General features: G+C 47.4%; 1 protein-coding gene across 2 annotated transcripts in view; it reads right to left on the bottom strand.

The window, feature by feature from the left end:
- ASZ1 (ankyrin repeat, SAM and basic leucine zipper domain containing 1) overlaps positions 1 to 18,321 on the bottom strand; it is a 238,510-nt gene extending 220,189 nt beyond the window's left edge. The window contains exons 1-2 of one of the 2 annotated variants that reach the window (XM_073573352.1): positions 18,002 to 18,321; positions 3,358 to 3,457 (exon numbers count right to left, since the gene is read on the bottom strand). In XM_073573352.1, coding sequence (XP_073429453.1) covers positions 3,358 to 3,457; positions 18,002 to 18,097 — 196 coding nt within the window. In that variant the 5' untranslated portion in view covers positions 18,098 to 18,321. Of the gene's footprint in view, positions 1 to 3,357; positions 3,458 to 17,545; positions 17,695 to 18,001 lie in introns of those variants that run through there. The other variant, XM_073573353.1, reaches the window with a different exon arrangement.
- Positions 18,322 to 23,181: the final 4,860 nt, after the last annotated feature.

Below are 23,181 nucleotides of genomic sequence, written 5' to 3' on the forward strand. Positions count from 1 at the left end.
GCAATGTGACATAAAAATAGTTATCTTGCCTTTTTTGTGCGGTCAGAGTATTTTTTAACTGACTTTTGAAAACCTTGGCAAAACAATGTCGAGTTCCTGTGATGGCAGCTTTAAAAAAAAAAAAAAAACACAAAAAAAACACATAGCAACCGCAACATATGGACGTAGTCTTATAATGAGCACTGGGCAGGATAAATAGCATTTTTGCTTTTTTTTTTTACATTTTGGTGGCTACAGGGTTTCTGTCGTATACAATTAGGGTAAAGGAAACCGCTACATCAAAATTTGAGCTTTAACTGCTTTAACTGATGCTCTTTCCCTTTTAAGCTATGTGCCCAAAAAGTAGTGCATGATTACCGTATATACCGTATATACTCGAGTATAAGTCGACCCGAGTATAAGCCAAGGCCCCTAATTTTGACACGGAAAACTGGGTAAGCTTATTGACTCGCGTATAAGCCGGTGTACATTGTCCCCTCATCCCTGTCCTTCTCTGTGTGGCTCTCCCCCCTCCCAGTATGCATGGCTTGGCTCCCCAGTCCCATCCTTCTATGTATGGCTCAGCTCCCTGTCCTCCTCCATGTTCCTCAGTGCACCCCCGTCGTCCTCAGTGCTACCCCCGTCCTGCTCCGTGCTCCTCTGTACCCTCCCCGTCCTGCTCCATGCTCCCGTTTCCTGCTCTGCGCTCCCCCCGTCCTGCTCTATGCTCCTCTGTGCTCCCCAATCCTGCTCTGTGCTTCCCCCGTCCTGCTCATGCTTCTGTGCTCCTCAATCTTGCTCTGTGCTCCCCCCATCCTGCTCCTCTGTGCTCCCCAATCCCGCTGTGCTCCCCCATCCTGCTCCATGCTCCTCTGTGCTCCCCAATCCTGCTCTGTGCTCCCCCGTCCTGCTCTATGCTCCTCTGTGCTTCCCCCGTCCTCCTCAGTGCTCCCCAATCCTGCTCTGTGCTCCCCCCGTCCTGCTCCATGCTCCTCTGTGCTCCCCCCTGTCCTCTTCAGTCTCCTCTGCAATCGCTGAACGCCCCCTGTGCAATCGCTGAACGTCCCCTTCATTGGATGCCACGCCTATGGGCATGGAGTCACGTCCATATTCATGACCTTAATAAGCGGTACCATGTGACCTCTCAATGCAGGAAGAAGCTGTCAGCCCTGGGACAACAGAGGATGCAGGGGATGTTCAACGATTGCACAGGATGGAGAGTATGATATGATGTCCCAAGCCACTGGCTCCTGCCGCCGCTCCCCCTCCCCCGCTGGTTTCTGCACAATGACTCATGTATGAGCCGAGGGAGCATTTTCAGCACAAAAAATGTGCTGAAAATCTCGGCTTATACACGAGGATATACGGTATATTTCCACACACAGGAGAAATTATGGGGTGTTGTTTCTAAAATTAGTCCTTTTGAAAATGAAAAAAAAATGGGCAATAAAACATTTACTATTTTATCAATTCCAGTTTGCATTAGTTCATGTGAAGCACCTGAAGGGTTAAGTATATAAAAACTATAAGCATTTTAAAATACTATAAGCATTGTTTAAAAATGCTGTGGTGTGTGTGTGTGTGGCAGTGTTATTACAAAGGCCTCTACACACAAGCGAAAGACCTGTCAATCAACTGGATCAGGGCAGGGAGAAGCCTGCCAAGGACCGCACTGGATTAGGAAGGGATTCCATGGTTTGGAGATGTACACCCATTAGATCCTTTTAGAGGCTTTACCTAGAAGCAATAGGTGTCACAAAAGCACTGCAGTTTTGTATTATACCAGTAATCAAGTAATATTAGTACATAAAGTACCAATGTAAGAACTACACATGACTGGTAGAATAATTGAAGTAAAAAAATGAAAAACACAAGAGTGTGAATTGGCAAAGCTGCCTCTTATAGCAAAATATTGCAAATCTGCACTGTTCAGACCAGAGATGCAATGATGTCACTATTTAGAATTGTCAAAAGGTAGAGAGCATCGCGCTCCCCAACCAACAGGAAAGCCAGAGAAACCGTGAGCTTCTGCGGAAAAAGCTGAGAAAACGCAAGAAGAACTCCCATCAAAGTTTTTTATCCACAATATATTGCAGTCATCATATTATACAGCAATGTGTACTTACAATTGCTCATGTAATCCTTCAATCCAGCTAATTCTTCTCTTTTCTCCACTCTCTATAGAAACAGGAAGTCACTTTTCCCTGCATGAGTCATCCCCCTCTTCAACTCCTGACCCAGCTGCTCCCCTCCTAGCCCCTGGGACTTTTGCAGTGATGACTCATGCAGGGATATTTGACCTCCTGTTTCTTAGGCCAGTTTCACACGTCCAGATAATTCCGGTACCGGAGCTATCCGTGTCCGTGTGGTATCTCCGTGTGGCAACTGCGTGCCGCACGTGAGGCGCATCAGGAACACACGTTCGGCGCCAGGAAGAAGCGGCTACAGTTAAACGCTGTTCCCGGCGACTGGTGCTGACCGCGGCTCAGATTCTTCTCTACTGCTCTGCCGGCAGGAGAGAAGAATGAATGAAAACCCGACGTGGGGTCCCCCTCATTTTATGAAACAACCAGACGAAACTCACAGCTGGGGGCCTCAGCTGTCAGCTTCAGCCAGGTTGGTTCTCAAGAATACAGGGGTCCCCACGCTTTTTTTTATTATTTAATTAAAAAAACAGCGTGGGGATCCCTCTATTCTTGAGAACCAACCTTGCTGAAACTGACAGCTGAGGGCTGCAGCCCCCAGCTGTAAGTTTCGTCTGGTTGATTCATAAAATGAGGGGGACCCCACGTCGGGTTTTCATTCATTCTTCTCTCCTGCTGGCAAAGAGGAGAGAAGAATCACAGCCACGGTCAGCACCAGCCACTGGGAACAGCGCTTACAGTAGCCGCTTCTTCCCGGCGGCCGTCCATGAGCACGAAGGACAGTGTGAACAGCTCTCTGTGTGCACGTGTTGCGGGCCGTGTGTCCGTGTTAAAAAGGACATGTCAGCGCATTTTGCACACGGACACACGGTCCGTGAAGACACGCTGACATGTGCACAGACCCATTCATTTGAATGGGTCTTGTGTGTCAGTGTCTCAAGGAACGTGAGAAAATTGTCACTACACGTACCGGAGCCACTGATGTGTGAAAGAGGCCTTAGAAGGATTCATTCAGCTAGTCTGTTGTTAACCATGTGATATCATAGACAAAATGGAAAACAAAAGAATTAACTGGGTAGAAGGGCAAATTGAGAAATTCAAAGTAAACAGTGCTATATGATAATAATAATTGATGTAAGGGAGACAACTTAATTAACATCTAACTTAAAACGTGTTTGTGATTTAGGTGACACGGCATTATGTTTACTTCCACACGGCAGTATATCAATCTCACCAGAATCTAGGAGACTTTCGACTAATTTCACATTTCCTGTAGTGAGAGCACGCTTAAGAGAATCTTCATTACTGTTGGTGACCAACGTTGTATTGAGTGTCTGTGAATGAGATTAATTGTAATAGTTAGTGTAGAAGGATATTAATAACACAGGAGACCGCCACTGGAGAAGATCCACTGAGCCAAAGACACAAATGCCAAACAATGATTCATAGAGCTAGTTTCCAAATGTATGCCCAATGCCACTCATGGAGGTAAAACTGGCAGGCTAACTACTAGGGCATCATCAAACAAGGTCCCCAACTCTTCTACTACTAACTGTTTTTTGAATCTCCTGCTACATCTTGTAGTATAAGGATTTGTTTACTTGAGCAGATAATCATTTAAACCACAGATATCAAATCTGGCCTGCAGAGTGAGCATATTTAGCTCGCGACGCCGGGCAAGTCCCCAGCGTATATTTCATCCTAGATGCCGATACAGTTGAAAGCAATGTTGGAGGACGGAGCGTCAGCTGACGCTCCCTCTCCATCTAACGTCATTACAACGCGTGTGATGTACAGAGGATCTGAAGACACCATGAAGAGTTCATTATATCTTGATAAGGAAACTACTTAAATTATACAATTTTTTTTTTTTTTATGAATATCAATGTTGGTGTGAGTTTGACTAAGCTTTTCATTGTGAACCTCTGTATTTGAGTTTGACATCCCACACGACGACCAAATGATGTCAGACAAGTGAATGATGAGAATCGTGAATGAAATGGCTTAACAGCCATCGTTCCATTCCTATCTTTTGCTGGTCTAATTGCTGAACAATCTCCATTTTCATTACACAATCTTCAAAAGACGAACAGAATTTTTTCATGCAGGATGAATGAGCGTTGTTTGAACATATCACACAACACATTCACATTACACAATTACAATGAACGATAGGTCATTACCGTTAGAATATGACAGGTTCGGCCAGTGTAGATGCCCCTTTATAATTATTATTTATTTATAAAGCACCATTGGTTCCATGGTGCTGTACATGAGAAGGGGTTACATACAAATTACAGATATCACTTACAGTAAACAAACTAATAATCACAGACTGATACAGAGGGGAGAGAGGACCCTACCCTTTCGGGCTTACATGCTACAGGATGGTGAGGAAGGAGACAGTAGGTTGGAGGGGTTGCAGCAGCTCCAGTGATGGTGAAGCAGTAGCTCCAGTAGTGGTGAGGAGGCAGCGGGGATCATTGCAGGCTGTAGGCTTTCCTGAAGTGATGGGTTTTCAGGTTCCGTATGAAGGATCCGAGTGTGGTTGATAGCTGGACATGTTGGGACAGGGAATTCCAGAGGATGGGGGATATTCGGAAGAAGTCTTGGAGGCGGCAGGGTGAGGAGCGAATAAGTGTGGAGGAGAGAAGGAGGTCTTGGGAGGATCGGAGATTACGTGAGGGAAGGTTTCGGGAGATTAGTTCAGAGATGTATGGAGGAGACAGGTTGTAGATGGCCTTGTAGGTCAGTATTAGTAATTTGAATTGGATACGCTGAGGGAATGGGAGCCAGTGAAGAGATTTGCAGAGGGGAGAAGCGGAGGAGTAGCGAGGAGAGAGATGAATTAGTTGGGCGTCAGAGTTGAGGATGGACTGGAGAGGTGCGAGGGTGTTCGCAGGGAGGCCACAGAAAAGGATGTTGCAATAGTCGAGGTGGGAGATGATGAGGGCATGCACAAGTAGTTTAGTAGATTGAGGGTTGAGGAAGGGACGGATTCTGGAAATATTTTTGAGCTGGAGGCGACAGGAGGTGGAGAGCTTGGATGTGCAGTTTGAAGGACAGGGCAGAGTCAAGGGTTACTCCGAGGCAGCGGACCCCTGGTACGGGGAAAGCGTGATGTCAATTGTTATAGAAAGGTTGGGTAAGGAAGATCTGTGAGATGGGCGAAAGATGATTAGTTCAGATTTGTCCACAAAGAGTTAGAGGAAGTGAGAGGATAAGGAGTATATGGCTGATAGACACTCTGGGTTTCTGGAGAGCAGAGAGGTGACGTCTGGGCCAGAGAGGTAGATCTGAGTATCATCAGCATAAAGGTGGTACAGGAATCCGTGGGACTTTAGGAGTTGCCCCAGGCCAAGTGTGTAGATTGAGAAGAGTAGGGGTCCTAGAACAGAGCCTTGGGGGACTCCAACAGAGAGAGGGTGGGATGAGGAGGTAGTCTGGGAGTGAGAGATGCTGAATGTGCGGTTGGAAAGGTATGAGGAGATTCAGAATAGGGCGAGGTCTTTGATGCCAAAGGAGGAGAGGATCTGTAGTAGGACTCAGTGGTCAACTGTGTCGAAAGCAGAGGACAGGTCTAGAAGGAGGAGTATAGAGTATTGTCCGTTAACTTTGGCTGTAAGTAGGTCGTTGGCAATTTTGGTCAGGACTGTCTCAGTGGAATGATGGGGGCGGAATCCAGATTGTAGATTGTAAAAGAGCAAGTTAGATGAGAGGTGGGAGGAAAGTTCAGCGTGGACATGCTGCTCCAGGAATTTAGAAGCGAATGGGAGCAGCGATATTGGGCGATAGCTGGACGTGGCTGTTGGATCGAGGGATGGCTTTTTGAGGATAGGCAGGATTGTAGCATGCTTGAAAGCAGAAGGGAAGGTACCAGAAGTTAGTGATAGGTTGAAGAGGTGGGTTAGGCTAGTTTCACACTAGAGTTACTGGGCGCAGCGCACGGCTGCCGCTAAGCTCCGTCCCCGGCAGCGCCCTCAGGTCAGCTCCTCCTCTGGTCGCATGACGCTGCATGCGATCAACGTACCCCATATTTAGCGTTGGGTACACAGTGCATTTTTGTGCGCTAGGCGCAGCGCCGACAAAAGTGTACCAGCGCACGACCAGCATACCCAACGCTAAATACAGGGTACGCTGATCGCATGCAGCGTCATGCGATCAGAGGAGGAGCTGACCGGAGGAGGCGCGGCCGGGGGCGGAGCTTAGTGGCGGCCGTGTGCTGTGCCTGGTAACTCTAGTGTGAAACTAGCCTTAGGGATGGTATAAGAGTGCTGGTGATGTTGGGTAGGAGGTGGGATGGGATAGGGTCAAGTGCACAAGTGGTGAGGTGTGATTTGAAGAGAAGATGAGCAAGCTTCCCTTCAGTGATGTTAGATAAGGTTATGGGGTTTGGGCATTGGTCTGGTTATGCAAAGGGGTTGTGGTAGTTGAGCAATAAAAACTTGCCGTGTTTGGTCTATCTTGTTTTTGAAGTGTGCGGCAAAGTCCTTGGCAGAGATTAGGGAAATCGGAGGGGGCAGTGGTGGGCGGAGGAGGAAGTTAAAAGCATTGAACAACTGTTTGGGGTTGTGGGATAAGGAAGATACAAGGGATGTAAAGAAGGCCTGTTTAGCAGAGGTGAGAGCTGATTTGAATGCAAGTGTTGCTTGTTTGAGTGCAGTGAAGTCGTTTTGCGAATGCGTTTTCATCCAGCACCGTTCTGCAATTCTGGATGTTTGCCGAAGCTTTTTAGTGGTGTTATTGTGCCACGGTTGTCTATTGATTCGTCGCCCCTTAACTTATCTGCCTGGACCACCTCATCAGACTTGTGGCAGAGTGCATTAGACCACTAGTAAAAGACAAGATTGACTGAAGGTTAACAGGAACACTAAAATAAGCTGACATTTTAACCAATATTTTATAATGCAGGCAATTTAGGGAAAACCTAGTGTAACAAAAAATGTCTACACCAAAACGACCAATAAATGTTGATAAATATTACACCTAAATTAATATACAATCCTATACACTGAGGAGACTGTACTAATAGGAATAATGCAAAAACCTTAGTTAAAGGGAACCTATCAGCAGAATTGTGCACAGTAACCTACACACCGTGTCAGGTCGGCGCCGTTATACTGACTAAAATCATACCTGGGTTATGAAATTCATCTTGTGGTTGTTTAATCTTTATTTGTAATTTTCAGTTATTTAATGATATGCTCGTGCTTCAGGCAGCCTGTGGGGGAGTCTTTATGTGGTGCTCTGCTTACATATTTATCTGTATGGCTTATGACAGGTCACTGATCCCTCAGTGACCTACGCCCTATTTTACATAATGCATATCTTATTGTTTTGAAAAAAAATAAACTTACATTCATCATGCGGAAATCGGCTGTAGCAGCATGAACGGATCTATAATATCCATGTACTCATTTTTGTTCAGTGATATAAGTTTGTTGAGAACAAAAAATCTTCATCAAAATGGCGCCGGACGCACCTGGATAGTAGCATAATTCGGAACGCGATCAATGCTACTGTGCAGGCTCCACCACCAATGCCATTTTGCTAAAGTAAAAAAAAAAACATGGATTTTTGTGATAACTCATTGTAAAATCCTTTTCTCCAAGACGCTCATTGGGGGACACAGAGACTGTGGGTGTATGCTTCTGCCGCTAGGAGGCTGACACTAAGTGAAAAAAGGAGGTTAGCGCCTCCTCCGCAGCATACACCCTCGCCCCTATTGCGGGCGGAAATCAGTTTGGTGCCAAAGCAGTAGGAGGACAACAAAAAACAGCCTTAATACAGGTACAACAAGAAAAAACACCACCCTTATAGCCAATAAGTAAACATATATTAATTTAAACAAAACACGAGCCAACTTGGCTGATAGGGTGGGTGCTGTGTCCCCCAATGAGCGTCTCGAAAAAAAGGATTTTACGGTGAGTTATCACAAAAAACCATGTTTCTCCTTCGCCTCATTGGGGGACACAGAGACTGTGGGATGTCCTAAAGCAGTCCCTGGGTGGGAGATTGGATCGGTGAGTCAAGTTACCTGCACATCTTGTTTAAAGGTGCGCCACCGCTGCTTGGAGAATCCTTCTACCCAGGCTTTTAGTTTGCCGAGGCCTGAGTATGGACATTGTAATGTTTGGCAAATGTGTGCAGGCTGGACCAGGTTGCTGCCTTGCAGACCTTTCCCGCCGAAGCCTGATGCCGAAGCGCCCACTGCCCGAGTAGAGTGCTCTCTGATACCTGATGGAATCGGCGCGCCTCTAATGCGGTAGGACTCCTGAATAGTCAAACAAATCCATCTGGCTATGGTCGATTTTGAGGCGAGTCCCTTCCTGCGCCCTTCAGGGAGCACGAACAGCGTGTCCGTCTGGCGAAAGGGTGCCGTCCTCGACACGTACCTCCGGAGGGCTCTTACCAGGTCTAACGTGTGCAGAGCCTTTTCCACACAGTACCCCGGTTTTGGACAAAATGAAGGCAAGACAACATCTTCATTAATGTGAAAAGAGGACACGACCTTCGGGAGAAAAGGAGGGGCTGGTCTGAGCACCACCTTATCCTTATGGAAAATGAAGAACGGAGCTTGGCAGGATAGGGCCGCCAGCTCTGAAACCCACCTGATAGAAGTGATGGCCACTAGGAACGCCACTTTCCCGGACAGGTACCTCAAAGAGACATCCTGAAGCGGTTCAAATGGAGCTTCCTGCAGAACACTTAGGACCAGGATAAGGTCCCAGGCACCCATAGGTGTCTTATAGGGAGGTACCAAATGGGAGACTCCCTGGATGAAAGTCTTCACCTGCATATTGGTAGCAATTCTGCGCTGGAACAGGACGGCTAAGGCCGATATTTGTCTCCAGAGGGAACTTGGAGCCAGGCCCGAGTCTAGGCCTGACTGGAGAAAAGCCAAGATGTTGGGGATCGAGAATCTCAGCGGAGAAACACCGCGGCCTTGACACCAAGCAAAGAACACCTTCCAGGTGTGGTGGTAAATTCGTGCCGAATGCAGGCTTCCGTGCGCTAATCATTGTAGCGACCACCTTGCTCCCGAACCCCACTTGGGTTAGAATACAAGATTCAACGGCTATGCCGTCAAACACAGGGCCCCTGAGTTCGGGTGGCATATCGGCCCTTGAGAAAGTAGATCTGGGCGCTCTGGTAGGCGCCAAGGGACGTCGGCGAGAAGCAGCATTAGATCTGCGTACCACGCTCGACGGGGCCAATCCGGGGCCAGCAGAATTGCCGCCCCCCCCTTCCATCTTGATCTTCTTGACGTCTCTCTGAAGTAGTGGCAGCAGGGGAAATAGATATGGGAGGCGAAACTGGCTCCATGGCAGAACCAACGCGTCCACAGCGATTGCCTGCGGGTCCCTGGCCCGAGCGACATATGTGGGCACCTTGGTGCTCACTCTGGACGACATCAGATCCACATCCAGAGTTTCCCACAGCTGACAAATCTGCCGGAAGACTTCAGGATGTAGAGACCACTCTCCGGACGCAAGACCCTGCCGGCTGAGAAAATCTGCCGCCCCATTTTCTACACCCGGGATGTGGACAGCCGGGGAAAACCGAGTGGTTTGTTTCGGCCCACTGCAGAACGTGCCCCACCTCGCGCATGGCTGCTCTGCTGCGGGTGCCCCTTGGTGATCTATGTAAGCCACTGCCGTGGTGTTGTGCGACTGAATCCGGACGGTGCGGCCTGCTAGAAAGTGATGAAACTTTTGCAGAGCCAGCCCAATTGCTCATATCTCCAATAAGTTGATCGGGAGACGTGCCTCCTGTGGCGACCACCGCCCATGGGTCATGAGGTGGCGAAACAAGGCTCCCCAGCCGAGGAGACTGGCGTCGGTTGTCATTACCCCAATGGTCTGGGGGGAAAGGTTTCCCCTGGGTCAGAGAGGAACTGGTTAACCACCATCCGAGCGACTGCCTGACTTGAAATGACAGTCGGCACTGCCGATCGAGCGTGAAGGGATTCTTGTTCCCAGCTGAAAAAAGGGCGTGCTGCAGGGGGCGAAGATGGAACTGGGCGAACGGTACCGCTTCCATTGCTGCCACCATTTTCCCTAGACTCCTCATCCTGGATCGGATGGTATGAGGGACTGGTTGCCAAAGTGTCCGGACTCCCTGCCGGAGCGCTCGCACCTTTTCCTGAGGGAGAATTACCAACCCTCGGCGAGTGTCGAGAATCATTCCTAGGAAGGAGATCCTTTGAGCTGGCACAAGGGACTTCTTCGCATAGACCAACCACCCTAAGGGGGCAAGAGAATCTAGCGTGATGTTGACATTTTCCTTGCATGCCAGTATTGAAGGGCCTTTGACTAAGAGGTCGTCCAGATAAGGCAAGACGACTATGCCTCGAGAACGCAGTATGGCCATGACGACTGCCATAACCTTTGTGAACACTCTGGGGCCGTGGCTAGCCTGAAGGGTAGTGCTACGAACTGAAAACGTAGATCGCTGATGGCGAAGCGTAGAACCCTCTGATGAGGAGGAACCATGGGAATATGCAGATATGCGTTCTGCATATCTATTGAGGCCAAGTATTCTCCCTACTCCATGGCCGATATGACTGACCGGAGAGACTCCATCCAGAAATGTCTGATCCTGATGAATTTGTTCAGAAGCTTCAGGTCCAAAACAGGCCTGACAGACCCGTCCTTTTTGGGAACCGCAAAAAGTTGAGATAGAACCCCTGATTCTTTTCATGTTCCGGTACTGGAACAATGACTCCGTTATGCTGGAGCGATTTGATGGCTTCCAATGGAGCCCTTGCCTGGGCATCCACTCTGGGAAGCCCAGAAAGAAAATACCGTCTTAGCGGGTATCTGACAAATTCTATCTTGTAACCTGAGGCCACTAATTTCTTTACCCATGCGTTGTGAGCGACACTGGCCCAGACGTGGAAAAACCAGAGTAGGCGGCCGCCCACCTTGCCGGTGTCGTCTGGTAAAGGCCTCGAGCCATTTGGCCGACGATCTTTGGGATCTGGATCCACTCGATCTGGGCTGCTGAGTACGCAATCTCCCCAATGGGTTGGCTCTACATGAGACCTGCCGCTCCCTTATCCTGGTTGGGGCAGCCTGAGGCAGCGGAATTGGCAGCTGTAGTCCACCCGGTGTTGCGAAAGGCCCGAGAACGTGCTTGAAACGGGTGACGAAAAAACGGTTTGACCCTTTGTTGAGGGGGAAACCCGCTCCTTCCTCCTGTGGAGTCAGAGATAAGTTGATCCAACTTCTCCCCAAATAGGCGGCCGCACTGTTAAGGCAGGGAAGTCAAGTACTTCTTAGAAGAATCGGCTCTTCTGATCGACATTGCATTAACGGCAGCAAGTGCCGAGCAATTGGCTGCCTCCAAAGACGCATTGATCACATAGTCACCGGCCATCGCCATCTGACCTGCGACCTCCGAAACCTCTGCAGGTAGATCCTGCTCCTGCGCAACCTTGTATAATGTCTCTGACCATGATATCATAGCCTTGGCTACCCAAGTTGCTGCGAACGAGGGAGCGAGTGCTGACCCTGACGCCTCATATACTGAGCGAGCTAAGCTCTGTATAAGGCGATCCGTGGGATCCTTAATCGAGGAAACACTAGGGACGGATAACAGAGTCTTAATGGCTAGGCGCGAAACCGGAGGATTCACCATCGGGGATTCCATCCATCTTTTACGGAGGCCCGGAGCAAACGGATACCTTGTTTCGAGTGCCTTTTGACCCGAGAAACGCCTGTCTGGACGTTCTCTGTGCCGCCGCACTATGTCCTCAAACTCCAGGTAAGAGGAACAAATTCTGTGCAGGCGCTTCACTCGCTTAAATGCCACTTTATGCCCCGTAGCCGCTGCGGGATCATCCTCAATCCCCAGGGTCTAATTGAAGGCTTCTGTGAGGCTGTCCACTGTTTCTCGTGACCCTGGAGTGTCCAGGTCAATGGGCTCGTCTGAGTCGCAATCTGAGGTCTGCTCGCTAATAACCACTGGTAACGGGGAGCGAGAAGCAGAGCTTACGGATGCCAAGGCACCGGATGGACAGGGCGACACCGTGTGGATTTGTTTCCTCTGGGTCTGCCTGGAGTGAGAGCGGCCCCTGCAGGCCGGAGGCTTTTGTGAGGTGGAGGTTCCCTCTGAGGCCGGCGAGCCATCGTCCCTACCCCTATCTGGGGCTTGAAGGGACTCCATTGCTCTCGTAAGCGACGCCATGGATTGTGACAGTGATTACGCACACTACGGGGGATTTGACACATTGGTCGCGGTCGCAGGGGAGGGCTCCTGGGCGCGTTCGGATTCACAGGCTTCGCATAATCACTTGCTCTGCGCCCGCGGAGACGCAGCCCGTCAAGAGATGCATGCAGCGTAACAGAGCGTGTGCATCTTTGCCTTTTCGGACATACTGTATCTGTCCGCTGCTGGGGATGTGGGGAGGAGGTAGCACCTCGTTTTCCCTGTAGTGTGGCCTCTCGGGCAGCACTTACCCCAGTCCTGCGCCCCCCCCCCCCGTCCTGGCTTCTTCTTCAAATCGCGCGCCACCAGCTGTGGGAGTGAGCCTGCATGTAAAAACCGCTCTAGAGGCGGTGCTTTCGTTCTGCAGCATAGCCGCGCTGCCGGTGGGGGGTGGCGCGGTTCCATGGCGCTACTAACCGGCACTGCGCCGCCTGACGAATCCAGCCACTCTTGCCTTGCATGGCCGGTGGCTTCCGCCGGCTGGGGCTCCAGCCCTCGGATTTTTGCAGGAGCCCTACAAGACCCTCTCCTCTCCGATGATCCTCTTCAGCCTGAGCGCAGGTATGTGAGGGGGCCTTGATAACAAATAGGACGGTGCAGGCACCCTAGCTCCATCTAACCCCTTCAGGGGGTGAGGAGAGGGACCATCCGCCACCTTGCAGCACCGCAGTCTAAGCATTGGTGGAGCAGTGGGGGCCGCACGGACCAGTCCTGTGCCTCTGTACAGCCCATGGATTCAATACCTAGGGGTGGTCAGGGCTAAGTCCGGCATTGTGTCCCACGACGCAGGAGAGGATACGTGGAGGCGACACTCTCACGTGCTCACCCGTTGTTGGTTTAGGGAAATCGGACCCTTTCAATAGGATCCGTTGCCCCTGTCACATCTTCATGGGAAAAAGACGAAAAAAAGTCTGGAGAGAAAAACCAGACGTGTGCCTCCATGGACACTAAGCAAAAAACTGATTTCCGCCCGCAATAGGGGCGAGGGTGTATGCTGCGGAGGAGGAGCTAATCTCTTTTTTTCACTTAGTGTCAGCCTCCTATCGGCAGAAGCATACACCCACAGTCTCTGTGTCCCCCAATGAGGCGAAGGAGAAAAATAGTCTCGACCAAGATGGTGTCGGCGGTGCCTGCGCAGTAGCATTTATCAGATAGTATCTCATGTTGGGAAAGGGAATAATTAGTCACAGTTTTCTTTTATATAAATTTGTCTAGCAAGGAAAACTATGAAACCTTGTAAATTAACTTTATTAGAGGCTTTGTCTTCATTCCTATAGAAAAAAAATGCATTTAACTGGCTTCCAAACCTCTTCTTTTCTCCAGTCCATTTGTCTGCCTATAGCTGCACTGATTTCAGAATGTATTCATTTGGAGTTAAGATAATGACTGTAAAAACGTTTGCGCCCGCCTCCTCCTCAGAGGGTGGCGCTTATCGGGGTCAGCGCCCGCCTCCTCCTCAGAGGGTGGCGCTTATCGGGGTCAGCGCCCGCCTCCTCCTCAGAGGGTGGCGCTTATCGGGGTCAGCGCCCGCCTCCTCCTCAGAGGGTGGCGCTTATCGGGGTCAGCGCCCGCCTCCTCCTCAGAGGGTGGCGCTTATCGGGGTCAGCGCCCGCCTCCTCCTCAGAGGGTGGCGCTTATCGGGGTCAGCGCCCGCCTCCTCCTCAGAGGGTGGCGCTTATCGGGGTCAGCGCCCGCCTCCTCCTCAGGGGGTGGCGCTTATCGGGTCAGCGCCCGCCTCTTCCTCAGGGGGTGGCGCTTATCGGGGTCAGCGCCCGCCTCCTCCTCAGAGGGTGGCCCTTATCGGGGTCAGCGCCCGCCTCCTCCTCAGAGGGTGGCGCTTATCGGGGTCAGCGCCCGCCTCCTCCTCAGAGGGTGGCGCTTATCGGGGTCAGCGCCCGCCTCCTCCTCAGAGGGTGGCGCTTATCGGGGTCAGCGCCCGCCTCCTCCTTTTTACCCACAGCAGTTTGACTGATATCCCAGAGTGTGGAAGGAACAGGAGAAAATGGACCACTTCTCCTCCTCCCTGCACAAGCCAGGACAGCAGGACACTGCTGTGGGCATTCTCCCAGAATGCTGTATGCTGTAGCAATGATTGAGAGAGGTCCCGAACTAGTCCGCTGGCTGTAGGCAGACATAACATGAATGATTAAACTTTGGTTTTAAAACACATTTAGCGTTTATTGATGCCTATCATTAACCCCTTAACCGCCAATGCGTCCTTTAACGGCGACAGTTAAGGGTACTTATTCCTCAGCACCGCTTTTTAATGACGCTGAGAAATACCTATGAGGTAGCGACCATGCTATTTTAGAATTTTGGATAACTAGAGGAGGAAGACCTGTGAAGACTCAGACGTCAAGGTTAGATTTCAGAAAGGCTGATTTTAAGGGATTCAGAAAGAGAATTGGAGGGATCCAATGGCTGGATATCCTTAAAGACAAAAATGTCCAGGAAGGATGGGAAATCTTGGAAAATGAAATTCTCAAAGCACAGTTGTTAACAATTCCGAAAAGAGGGAAGAGTAGGAAGCATTTAAGGAAACCAGGATGGATGAACACAGAGCTTAAGCACATGCTAAAAAGGAAGAAAAAAAGGTTTACAAAATGGAAAGAGGGAGGCATATCTAAAGAAGAATATATTGCTGTCTGCAGAACCTGCAGGGCACAAATCAGATTATCTAAAGCTGACAATGAATTGAGGCTTGCAAGAGATGTCAAAAGCAATAAAAAAGGATTTTGGGGATATGTCAAAAGTAAAAGAAAAGTCAAAGATGCTATAGGATTTTTACAGGATGAAAATGATGAAATGGTAAGACAGGATGTTGAGAAGGCTGAACTTTTAAATTCCTATTTTGCATCTGTTTTCTCTCAGAAAGCAAATGTAACATCAACTGTTCTTCACTGTCCTATTAAGGGAATAGAAAAATCCAGGATATCTATAAACAGAAAGATAGTGAGGAAACACTTAGCTAACCTAAATTAATTCAAGTCTCCAGGTCCAGATGAATTACACCCCAGAGTACTGAAAGAGATAGCAGAAGAAATTTTTGAACCCCTCTCCATAATCTGTGAAAATTCTTGGAGAACAGGAGAAGTCCCAGAAGACTGGAGAAGAGCAAATGTTGTTTCTATCTTCAAAAAGGGGAAGAAGGTGGGCCCAGGCAACTATAGGCCGGTGAGTGTGACTTCTATACCAGGAAAGATCTTTGAACAAATTATTAAACAACATGTATGTCAGTACCTGGATAAGAATGAAGTGATTCAACAGAGTCAGCATGGGTTTGTAACTAATAAGTCATGTCAGACTAACTTAATTTCCTTCTATGACGGAATCACTGATTGGGTGGATCAAGGAAATGCTGTAGATATAGTATATCTTGACTTCAGCAAAGCATTTGACAAAGTATCTCATACAATCCTTATTGAAAAAATGACTACGTATGGAATGGACAAGGCAACTGTTAGGTGGATTCATAACTGGCTTAGTGATCGGACCCAAAGAGTGGTCGTAAATGGCTGCACATCCAGTTGGAAGAATGTCTCAAGTGGGGTACCACAGGGCTCTGTCCTGGGCCCTGTATTGTTCAACATCTTTATCAACGATATAGATGAAGGAATTGAGGGTAAACTGATTAAATTTGCTGATGACACAAAGCTAGGAGGGATAGCTAATACTAGAGAAGAGAGAGAGAGGATTCAAAAAGATATAAACTGGAGAAGTGGGCAGCAACTAACAGAATGGTTTTTAACAGGGAAAAATGCAAAGTACTACATCTGGGCAATAAAAATGAAAAAAGCATTTACAGAATGGGAGGAATAGGGCTAAGCAACAGCACATGTGAAAAAGACTTGGGTATACTAATAGATCACAGACTGAATATGAGCCAACAGTGTGATGCAGCAGCAAAAAAGGCAAATGCAATTCTAGGATGTATTAACAGAAGCATACAGTCTAGATCACGTGAAGTCATTATTTCCCTCTACTCCTCTTTGGTCAGACCTCATCTGGAATATTGTGTCCAGTTTTGGGCGCCACATTTTAAAAAAGACATCAACAAACTGGAGCAAGTTCAGAAAGGAGCGACCAGAATGGTGACCGGTCTGCAAACCCTGTCTTATGAGGAAAGGTTGCAGGATTTGGGAATGTTTAGTTTGCAAAAGAGAAGACTGAGAGGAGACTTAATAGCTGTCTACAAATATCTAAAGGGCTGTCACATTGTAGAAGGATCAACTTTATTCTCATTTGCACAAGGAAAGACTAGAAGCAATGGGATGAAACTGAATGGGAGGAGACACAGATTAGACAGTAGAAAAAACTTGAAAATGGTGGGCACATGCACAGTGCACCCGCTGAAATCTGCCAACCTGCACCCAGCAACAATAGGAGATTTTTCCTATTGGTTCATTTGATCACTGTGATAGGGTCTATCACAGCGATCAAAATAAAAAAAAAAAAAAAATAGTAAATCAAACCCCCTTTGTCATCCCCTTAGTTAGGTAAAAAAATAAAACTATTCTTTGCAGTTGGGGTGGTTTAGGGTCACGGGGGGGGGGGGTCGGAGTTGTCAGATGGGTGTGTTGACTATTTGCTGCAGTTTTTTTCCTGTGTTTTTTTTAATGCAGATTTTAAACTGCGTCCTACAGTACCGACAAAAGCTAATCTCAGCACACATTTTTTAAAAACTACAGCATGTCCCGTAATGCGGAGGAGCCCCCCCAGAGCGTCTCCCGTAATGCGGAGGAGCCCCCCCAGAGCGTCTCCCGTAATGCGGAGGAGCCCCCCCAGAGCGTCTCCCGTAATGCGGAGGAGCCCCCCCAGAGCGTCTCCCGTAATGCGGAGGAGCCCCCCCAGAGCGTCTCCCGTAATGCGGAGGAGCCCCCCCAGAGCGTCTCCCGTAATGCGGAGGAGCCCCGCAGAGCGTCTCCCGTAATGCGGAGGAGCCCCCCTGTGCGTCTCCCGTAATGCGGAGGAGCCCCACAGAGCGTCTCCCGTGAATTAAAAATTGGATTGCATTTGTACCAGTTTAATCCTAGATAGTTCTGTTTTCAATGGTGTTTTTTTTCCCTCTGATTGGATTGCGATCAGTAAGGACAAAAAAAAAAAATGCTGGGATTACATGCTGAATTCTGTTTGCATGCTCCCATACAAGTCTACGGGTGCATGTGAAACATTGCCATGTTCACACGCTCAGTACTTGGTCAGTTTTTTACCTCAGTATCTGTAAGCCAAGCCAGTAGCGGGTAATAATCCAGAAGTGGTGACGGGTTTCTATTACACTTTCCTCTCCTGATTTTGGCCTAACCATTAGTGGCTCCACAGCCCATGTGGCTGCCATGCCGGAAGCAGGACCTGAACCCACTGAGCCACTCCCAGCTGATGCCCACAGTGCTGCTGCTGTGACTCCCATAGAAGTGACTGGGGTCACAGCCCAGCAGTACACACATTGCTTCACACCCGCGGTCTGCACTATAACTGGATTATTTCGCTCTTGGGCTTATATTCAGTATTACCAAGATGTTATATTTCAAGTTTTTTGTTTTTGTTACAAAAATCTTACTTTTTTTTTCCACACCCAGTTAATGCTATAAGATACCCCTGAGAAAAGACTCAATGATTAGCTCCTCCGGGCCAGTCAGAGACCCCCGGTGTGCCGGCAAGCTAAGTACCTCGCTCAGCTCCACATGGTCATCGAGGTCCCACGGATCATCACTGTCGCTGCTCTCTAAGCCCCCAGCGACCCCATGATAACCACACGCCGCCATCTTCTCCCCGTCTCTCTCGCCTTCTCTCCTGCCAGGCCAGCGTCCTTTCACGTGATACAAGGAAGATTGCGCCCCCTGGCGGCGGCTGACATGGTGCAAGGAGAGGCGGCAGCCATGTCTCCCGGGAGCAGACCGTGGGGTTCAGTGTGTGCACTGGGAGTGCTTGATGGATTGTGCTCCAAAACAAAAACTACTTTTTGTTGTTGTCTTCAGCCTGTGACCTTTTTTACTACAGGAAGTAGCATGTTATGCAAAATGGTGCGACAACTGTGCCCACACATGAGGGGTACATGAAATGACGCCTGGGGGGCTGGAGAACATTGGTCACGGTTCACAAATGGTGAATTAGGCAAAACGTTTGGAAACTCTGCCCCACTCTCACAATGGCGAGCATAAAAAACAGGTGAACACATGAAAAAGACAGAAAACAGGAAGATAAATATGGTGCTAACTGAAAAACAGGCTCAAAACACACAACTCCCAAAAATCAAACTGAATGGGCGGTAGAGCACACACAGAAGGGGTTAATGGGCTCTCATTGTGCTTTTTACTATGGACATATACCAGCCTGAAAAGACACACACCACCGGGGGGGGGGGACTGTCATCACAGAATGACTGTTCAGACCCAAGTCCAGGCGCTCAGTGCTCGATGGTGTGGGAGGCCGGGCTGTGGAGTCGGTAAGGCCTCTTTCACACATCCGTTTTGCGCCGTCAGGCGAGATCCGGCTTTTTTTTGTAGAACCGGATCCGGCGAAATGCAATGCCGGATCAGGCTTTTCCCCATTGACTTGTATTAGCGGCGGATGGCATTGCTGTTCGTCCGTTTTTTTGCCGGATCCGGCTATTTGGCTCATTCCGGCGACTGGAAAGAACGGCTGCTGTAACGTTTTTTGTCTCCGGCGAAAAAGCCGGAAGCGCCGGATCCGACGCTTCCGGCTTTTTGCCACAATGAAAGTCTATAGGCCCCGGAATGCGCCGGATCCAGAAAAAGATGGATCCAGCCACCGGATCTGTTTTTTGAAGTCTGCGCATGCTCAGATCTAATTGGCCAGCCCCCAGGAAACAGATATAACCTGCTAGACGGATCTGGCAGAAAAACAGATCCGTTTCTACAGTTCTCCAACATTTACGCCGGATCCGTTTTTTCTAAAAAAAGCCGGATCCTGCCTGACGGCAAAAAACTGATGTGTGATAGTAGCCTTAGCCAAACCTGCGACTCCGACTCCTCAATTTCCCTTACACCGACTCAGACTCCCACATATATTGCTGATATTCAAGTGAAAAATGTATTGCAGTACAATGTGAACATCAGACATTTAATCATTTTTATGATACAATAATCAAGATATTTAGATAGAACATAATATATTTATTGGAACACAACTTTAGAACACAAAAATTGTAATAAATTGTAAATATCTAATACACTATGTAATATCGATTACATATATAACACTGTGCAATAAACTATGTAAGTGGCAAAAAACAGTTTTCAACAAAAACATAATACGTAAATAACATTTGTGCAGTCTATGAATTTGTCCTAAGAAATAGACTTGCCTCCATCAGATCCTCCTTCATAGATGACCTCAAATCTGACCTAATAATTTTAAGGCAAGAGAACAACCTCTCTACACTAACTTGGGTTGGAGGCAAAGCCGTAACCACATGGGCAACATCTCTAACAATTTCCGGGTATAAAGGAATTGCCTCATGCACAGTCAGTTTTGATGAACGGTTGAATTTTTCTATTTCTTTGAGAGCAAGTAAAACATTTTGCTGAAATATGGTTAATCTGCTTGCTATAGGAGACGGAGTGAAGTCTTTTTCCTTGCGGCAATGCTTTGCCTGCTCCATGTCATCCAAATACTTGTCAAAGTCAAACTCCTCATCTGATGAGGATGAAGATATGGCAGCAGTAGCACTGTCAGGACCCAAGTCCTCTTGCGCCTGGCAGTCCTCCTGTAGGCCACTCATCCTAACTGCTACCTCAGTCAGAGCTTCTTTTCCTTTAGTAAGCTGTTGATCATCAAGCAATATACGATGACTTGGGTTCACATAAACAGCTGCCAGAAAAAAATTATTTTCCAATAGCTGTGTCTCTCTCCGTTTCATTGAAGCAGAAATGCCATCTGCGATTAAACCTCCTCTTTGGGACAGGCAAAATAGCAAGTTCTTCCACTCCCTCATGAAAATGCCAGGTGTTAAATCCTCAGCTTGTAATTTTTTAGTCACGGTAAATGGGTGGTTAAGCAATTCCTTCAATTCAGCCACCTGTGTCCATTGACCTTCATTTAGGGTTACCTGAGGGTTCGCCATATCTATAAGAAACGGTTTTAGTTCAAGCAATCGCTCAATCATTAAATAATCATTCAAAAAGATTTAAATAAACTGGAGAAGTGGGCAGCAACTAACAGAATGGTTTTTAACAGGGAGAAATGCAAAGTACTACATCTGGGCAATAAAAATGGAAAAAGCATATATAGAATGGGAGGAATAGGGCTAAGGGACAGCACATGTGAAAAAGACTTGGGTATACTAATAGATCACAGACTGAATATGAGTCAACAGTGTGATGCAGCAGCAAAAAAGGCAAATGCAATTCTAGGATGTATTAACAGAAGCATACAGTCTAGATCACGTGAAGTCATTATTTCCCTCTACTCCTCTTTGGTCAGACCTCATCTGGAATATTGTGTCCAGTTTTGGGCACCACATTTTAAAAAAGACATCAACAAACTGGAGCAAGTTCAGAAAAGAGCGACCAGAATGGTGACCGGTCTGCAAACCCTGTCTTATGAGGAAAGGTTGCAGGATTTGGGAATGTTTAGTTTGCAAAAGAGAAGACTGAGAGGAGACTTAATAGCTGTCTACAAATATCTAAAGGGCTGTCACATTGTAGAAGGATCAACTTTATTCTCATTTGCACAAGGAAAGACTAGAAGCAATGGGATGAAACTGAATGGGAGGAGACACAGATTAGATATTAGAAAAAACTTTTTGACAGTTAGAGTGATCAATGAGTGGAACAGGCTGCCACGAGAAGTGGTGAGTTCTCCTTCAATGGAAGTCTTCAAACAGAGGCTGGACAGACATCTGACTGGGATGATTTAGCGAATCCTGCTTTGAGCAGGTGGTTGGACCAGATGGCCCAGGAGGTCCCTTCCAACTCTACGATTCTATGATTCTATGATTCTATGATTCTAAGTGCTGCCCCACCGAGTGGCTTGATCGACAATTGCCCCTTTCCCAGCACGTCTCTTCAAGATGGAATCAATTTTAGGGGTTCTGGCGGCAATAGCCAATCTCCTCACTTTTCCAATCAGATTCCCAGCATGTCCCTCTTGCAGACTATCTCTTATTGCCAGCTGCAGTGTGTGCACAACACAGCACATGTGATGAACAGGAAAGTGTTTTGAAGCAGCTTCAACAAGATCATCTATTTCTACAGTATAATTTTGCTGTTCTTCTGTTGTAATATCTCTTTGTTCCTCAGTTACATGAACAGCACTGTGGCCTTCCATCTCAAACATACTGAATCCTAAATTTTCTTCTAGCTGTTGTTCATTACTCTCATTCATCAGTTTAATTGTACTTATCATGTTTGAAGCATTGTCCATTACAATAGCGAGAACCTGTTCTTTTTTGAATTCGTAATCTTGCAGAACTTTTTCCACTAAGGCCTGGAGAAACTGGCTGCTGTGATGAGCTTTAGTATCTTTTACTGCCAATGTCTTGGTAACAATTTATTGTCACAAACATATCGAACATTGATGGCAAAATAGTTCACTCTGTGACGTGTGCAGGCATCCATTTTAAGAAACATGAAGCGTCTTTTGAGAGGCTTTTTAAGATCTTCCCTTTGTTTAAGGGCTTCTTCAATCACTAATTTTCTAATACTTTCTCTTTCCAGAGAAACACCAAGTTTGGGGGCCATTTCTCCATTAAGAGCTGTAAAAGCTGGTCATGCAAATAATGTTAATGGTACACCGTCCTTCACAACAAGCTGTATGAGCTGTCTTTTAAACATATCTGCTGTCATTGTTACAGTAACTTTGTCACTTACAAAATATCTTGCTAATGATGTTTGAGATGCTCTTTCCTCCTCCTTTGCCTGGCAGGAAGTGCTGGGTGCGGGTTTCTTGGTGCTCCTGTTATCTTTCTCAGTCACAGCTTTGAAAACTTCTGAGTGGAAGCATTGTAAATGTCTTTTTAGATTGGAAGCTCTTGTAGGAGCATTTTTATCACTGCCTGAGTATGCGCTGATTTTGGTATCACAGCATTTGTTTTCCTCTGGGTCACTTGTCATACATTGACACAAAAAATATTTTTCATCTTGAGTCACTGTGAAATGCTCAAATACAGCTGACTTCATGGGGAGCTTCTTAGACATTTTGTAATATAAATTCACTCTCAAAATAATTTTGTCCTATAAAATAAAATAATGTATATTATAATTCCAGCAAGAACAGGGAACCATGTACAGTGGGGAAAATAGGAATTTGATACACTGACAATTTTGCATGTTTTGCCACCTACAAAGAATGGAGAGGTCTACAATACAATTGTACACTTCACCTGTGAGAGACAGACTAAAAAATCCAGAAAATCACATTGCATGATTGAAATAATATGCATTTTATTGAATGAAATACGTATTTGATACAATAGAAAAACAGAGCTTAATATTTGGTACAGAAACCTTTGTTTGCAATTACAGAGGTCAGACATTTCCTGTAGATTCTGTTTCTCTCAGTTGAAGTGTACCCGTTGTGAGTTCATTTTCCCCTTCATTACTGAGGCCCGAGGAACTCCCTCTTCTGGTAAAGAAAGGTAGTGAGCCTGATTGTCAAACACCTGAGGCTGATGATTGTGACTGGCTGAGTGGAGTTATGGACTGGATATAATGCTGCCGACGCCCTTCTGCCCTGCGGGTGATTTCTCTGTGGGATCCTTGGAGACCAGTCTGAATTCCTGCTCCTCCAAAGCTAAGTTTGCTGCTCGGCCTTTTTCTTTTGTGCTTTGACTTTGTTTTTGCTTTGTTTTTCTGGATTTCTGCCATTCCCTGCTGGGGTGTGCTGA

Source organism: Dendrobates tinctorius, unplaced genomic scaffold (genome assembly GCF_039654945.1).
Source record: "Dendrobates tinctorius isolate UK_male_01 unplaced genomic scaffold, ASM3965494v1 ptg000035l, whole genome shotgun sequence".
NCBI lineage: Eukaryota > Metazoa > Chordata > Amphibia > Anura > Dendrobatidae > Dendrobates > Dendrobates tinctorius.